Here is a 4,973-nt window from a genome sequence, read left to right on the forward strand (position 1 = left end):
CTCCTGGGTCTGACCGGTCATGGGCTCTTCCAGGCCATCGCGTGCTTGATGGACATGAACGCGCTGCTGGACCGATTCCACAACTACATCCTCCCGCACCTGCGGGGCGAGGACCGCGTCTGCCACTGCAACTGTGGCCGGTGAGTCTGTGCCCGGCGGGGCTCACGCGTGATCTCACATGTATGGGACTCAGGGCCCACTGGCGTGCGGGAGCCCGAGCAGGCCTGCGAAGGGCCGCGCTAGGCCCAAGGGGCCGCTGAATCCGGCACCAGGTCCAGCGGGGGAAGGGCTGTCCAGCCTCCTGCGGGCCCCTGGAGGTTGGCCAGTGGAGTTCTGGAGGGGGGTGCGTGCCTGGCTCAGTTAGAACCCCCTCCCAAAACGCCTTCACAGAGAGGGTGATGGGCAGAACAGGCCCCAGGCCTCCTGGTCCAGGGCCCGGAGGCCAAGGAAGCAGCAGCCCAGCCTGGTGTCCGGGAGGGATCCTGCCCAGGGCTGTGCCCACGGAGCACAACAGCCTCTGCCCTGGACCCTGCACGGTGTCCATGAACTTTCCCGGGAGCCAGGTACAGGGAGGTGCTGCCGCTCAAGGTGGGCCGGGCCCACCCCCTCACTGTGCAGAGGAGGAACTGAGGCAAGGGGTGGAGCTTGCTCAAGGTCACTCAGCTTGGAGAGCCCAGGCCACACCACCCACTGTGACCCGCATCCTGTGCACATGTAATGACGGCGTCCTCCGGGCCATGCATGTTTGTACGTCCATGTACGAAATAAACATCTCATGAGACGCGAGTGTGTGTACCGTCTGTGCATATACATGTGGGTACGCAGCACACGCGCATGTCCGCATGCACACCCTCACCCCACAGGACACCCTCGGGCTGGAATCAGTGAGAAAGCGGACAGAAGTCACGCAGCTAGCGAGAGATAGGGGCATGAACCCCAGAACCCGTGCTCTTCACTCCTGACCTGGACGCCTGCTCCAGACGTGTGCACACGTGGTGGGCCTGGGGATGAGAGGCAAGCGGCTTCAGGCCTCACTCCGCATGCTCCCTGCCTGTGGGTGCCGACCCGTGTGTGGAAGCAGAACTGGGCCTTGGAGCAGGTGGAGACAGCAGTGCAAGCAGCCCTCACCTGTGCTGGCCAGGGACCTCCCAGAGGTTTCCCGGTGGCCATACTCCCCCAGAGACCCCTGAGTTCCTGCCTGGGGCGGCCAGGGCTGTGAGTGGTGTGAACTGGGGTGACCTGGAGACCCCCTGGGACTGGTGGTGTGCAGAACACGGGCCCTGACTCCGAGCTCTGGAAGCATTAGTAACACACATTTTACATGTGTGTGGGCTGCTGCACTGTGACCAGCATCTCTGGGCCTGTGACCTCACACTGAGGGCGGACAGGATGTGCTTTCAGAGTCTATTTGCACAGGGTGTGTGTGTGTGAGTCCTATACAGTGTCCAGAGTACACGTGGACTCATGTAAACAGATGTCCATGGGGTATGCACAGCTGGGCTTGTGTGCACAGGTTAGCGTGTCTGTGGAAAGCCACCTATGAACTTAAGAATGTTTCTGCATGCTTGTGTCCACATGTGTGTGCTTTGTACACATCACTACATACATGATACAGTGTACAACATATTCTTGTTTATTGACATACATGTGTATGCCCAGTACATGTGTATGATACAATATACAGAGACCAATGTGCTCCATGTGGGCCCAGTGACTGCCTGCATAGTTTTGCACATGGAGTATTCGTGTATATGCCATGTGCACGCATTGCCACAATGGACTCTACCCATGTGTGTACACACCTTATACAAGAATAAGCGTTTACGTACGTGTATGCCTTCTACATGCCTTGCGGAAAGTTTTATGATGAGGACATGTATGTACATTCATGCTCCACAGTGTGCGTGCCAGCAGGTGGTGTCTGTGCACACACATCCATGCATGTGCCCTGGCGCCCACAGAGAGGGTGGCTCTGTGCAAAGCCACATGCATGTGCATCTCCATGTGACATGCACCATGCTTGTGCCTGGGCAAGCATACACATGCACACATGCGGACCTCATGGGCCAAGTTCATGGTATATACGCCATGTCCTGTGCATGTGGCCGGCGTGTATACACAACATGCATTGGACCTCAGGTAAACACATGCAGCATGCATGGTCCAGGTAGGACCCATGTATGTTCCCATCATGGAAATACGTGTGTACATGGGAGACCTGAGCCCTGTCCCCAGGGGCCTGCATTGGAGAAAGGAGTGGGCAGAGCACAGGGGGAGAGTTGCTGGTGCCAGGACAGCGATGGGGCACAGACTGTGCCTCCAGCCTCTGGGGTCCTGAGCCTCCCGGGTGGTTGGGCCTGGCCTCCTCCTTGCGGAGCACCAGGGGCATGTCTGGCTCCTGTGGTGGCCCAGCCTTTGACAAGTCCTGCCCTGCCCAGCAGCGTGTCCAGGGGTCAGAAGCAGTTGTCCTGAGAGGACCCAGCAGAGGTCCTAGACCCAGGAGGCTGGGGAGGCAGAAGAGGGTGGTGATGTTCAGTATCAGCACCCTGAGGCCTGGGGTGCCTAGGTGACGGGGCGTCCTCCCAGGGGGCCTGGAAGCGCTGCACATTCTAGGTGGTGATCATTCGTTTCCATCACTTTTTGTTGTTGTTGTTGTTCATCCTCACCTGAGGATATTTTTTCCATTGATTTTTAGAGAGTGGAAGGGAGGGGGAGAGACAGAGAGAGAGAGAGAGAGAAACATCAATGTGAAAGAGACACATCCATTGGTTGCCTCCTGCACGTGCGGCAACTGAGGCCGGGGATCGAGCCTGCATCGGAGGTAGGTGCCCTTGACCGGACTCAAACCTGAGACCCTCCAGTCCGCGGGCCGATGCTCTATAGGCCGGGGATCGAGCCTGCAACGGAGGTAGGTGCCCTTGACCGGACTCCAACCTGAGACCCTCCAGTCCGCGGGCCGATGCTCTATCCACTGAGCCAAGCCGGCTAGCGCTCCATCACCCATTGATGATTCATAATGGCTATTGACAAACTGATCAGATGAGCAATGGCTACTAGGTGTCAGCCAGTTCTTGCTGACTGACTGTGACCCCCGCCCCTGCTCTGTAGGCTGCTGTGCACAGGGGTCCCCAGGAGGAGCAGGAGAGGGTGTGAGGAGACAGGACTCCCCTGACCCTGGAGAGGAAGCCACCCCATGTGGCCAGTGTTGGTGCAGCAGGGCCTGAGGTCAGAGGTCTCTCTGGGGGGCGGGGAGCATAGGAAAGTGTGGGGGAAGGAGGAACCCGTCTCCAGGAAGACCAGGCGGAGGTGTCAGCATCTAACTGGAGGGATGCCGGGAGGAGCAGGTTCTGGGAGGGAGGAGCTATTTTTAGGTGTGAGTTTGAGGTGTCTGTAGATCCCACATGGAGACGCCAGGGAGGCAGCTGGAGCTCAGAGCAGCCATATGGGGCGGCAGGGACTTGCGGGGTGGGGATGGGGAGTTGGCGAAGCCAGCAAAGGGACTCGGAGAGGGGTGGGCCAGGAGAGGCGGCCTCCTGGGCAGGAGGACCCCAGGTGGCCCTGCACTGCCTGGCAGGAGGAGGGTCTGTAGGTGCCAGCGACAAAGATGACTGGGGGCTGAAGGTGCATGGACCCCACTGTGCCTTGGCTCCTAGGTGCTCGCTCGCTCTTTTTTATTGATTTTTTACAGAGAGGAAGGGAGAGGGATAGAGAGTTAGAAACATCAATGAGAGGGAAACATCGATCAGCTGCCTCCTGCACACCCCCTACTGGGGACGTGCCCGCAACCAAGGTACATGCCCTTGACCAGAATCGAACCTGGGACCCTTGAGTCCGCAGGCTGACGCTCTATCCACTGAGCCAAACCAGCCAGGGCTCCTAGGCTCTCTTAACAGTGAGGGGGTGAGGGTGGGGGCAAGCCCAGAGTCCACTGTCCTGGGCAGAGCCACTGCACCTGGGGTCACGGGGCCCAGAGGACTCCCTGGAGGAGGAGGTACCCAGGCAGCTCTGAGGCTTGATGAGACCGTGTGAGGAGCATGTAATGTGGCCTCAGAGGCAAGCGAGGGCCTGGAGGGCTCAGGAGCCTGAGTCTGGCCAGTGGAGGCAGGGGAGGCCGAGAGCCATGGCACAGGCCCTGGTGGGTGCCGGGATGCAGAGGAGGGCCACGGGCTGAGAAACCCAGACAGTTCCATCGACCACTGAGAGCAGCGGAGCGGCCCAAGGACTTACAGATCCACGCAGGGCGTAGGCCAGGGTGCACCCGGGCGAGGGGACGAAGGGATGGGTTCTGGACAGAGACTCAAGGACGGAGAAGGGGATGGCCACACGGCTGTGCCCGGATGGAAGCTGACGAAAGGGCTAGTGAGTGTCGCCTTAGGGAGAGGCCAGAGGGGCGGTCCCAGAGGAGCGGTCAGCACCTGTCCGGCAGGTGGGCTCTGAACCTGCCCTCAGAGCGGGACACCTGCCCTGGGCCTCCACCCTGGAACCACTGGCCCACCTGCACTTGCCCGTGACCCCGTCAGGGTCAGCCACCAGCCCCAGGCCGGGCAGAGGAGGGGGGTGCAGTGTGGGCAGACGCCCGGACTGGACTTCACATTGACGACCACTGGTCTTGCACCCCCGACCCTACGGGCAGCCTCCACCTGGGGAGCGGGGCCCTGGGCGAGTCCGCGGGCCCCTCCGGACCTCAGACCCCACAAGGGCTGCTTCAGAGACCCCAGCAGGCAGCCCCAGGCGGCCCCGCGGGAGAGGTGCCAGCCCGCCCTGCCGCCCGCCCCCAGGCACCACATCCACTACGTGATCCCGTACGACGGGGACCAGTCGGTGGTGGACGCCTCCGAGAACTACTTCGTGACGGACAACGTCACCAAGCAGGAGATCGACCTCATGCTGGGGCTGCTGCTCGGCTTCTGCATCAGCTGGTTCCTGGTGTGGATGGACGGCGTCCTGCACTGCGCCGTGCGCGCCTGGAGGGC

At 60.7% G+C, this 4,973-nt stretch overlaps 2 protein-coding genes across 2 annotated transcripts in view; one reads left to right on the forward strand and one right to left on the reverse strand.

The window, feature by feature from the left end:
* Positions 1 to 64: 64 nt before the first annotated feature.
* LOC102241242 lies at positions 65 to 2,693 on the forward strand. The gene is made up of 2 exons (XM_014543798.1): positions 65 to 140; positions 391 to 2,693. The coding sequence occupies exon 2, from the start codon at positions 1,540 to 1,542 to the stop codon at positions 2,470 to 2,472; it is 933 nt and encodes a 310-aa protein (XP_014399284.1). The 5' UTR covers positions 65 to 140; positions 391 to 1,539; the 3' UTR covers positions 2,473 to 2,693.
* A 2,086-nt stretch (positions 2,694 to 4,779) lies between these two features.
* Positions 4,780 to 4,973, reverse strand: part of LOC102259418 (ATPase family AAA domain-containing protein 3) — a 12,097-nt gene continuing 11,903 nt past the window's right edge. Inside the window, exon 16 of the mRNA XM_014543797.1 lies at positions 4,780 to 4,973. Coding sequence (XP_014399283.1) covers positions 4,842 to 4,973 — 132 coding nt within the window. The 3' untranslated portion in view covers positions 4,780 to 4,841.

The sequence above is a fragment of the Myotis brandtii genome, unplaced genomic scaffold (genome assembly GCF_000412655.1).
Source record: "Myotis brandtii unplaced genomic scaffold, ASM41265v1 scaffold334, whole genome shotgun sequence".
NCBI lineage: Eukaryota > Metazoa > Chordata > Mammalia > Chiroptera > Vespertilionidae > Myotis > Myotis brandtii.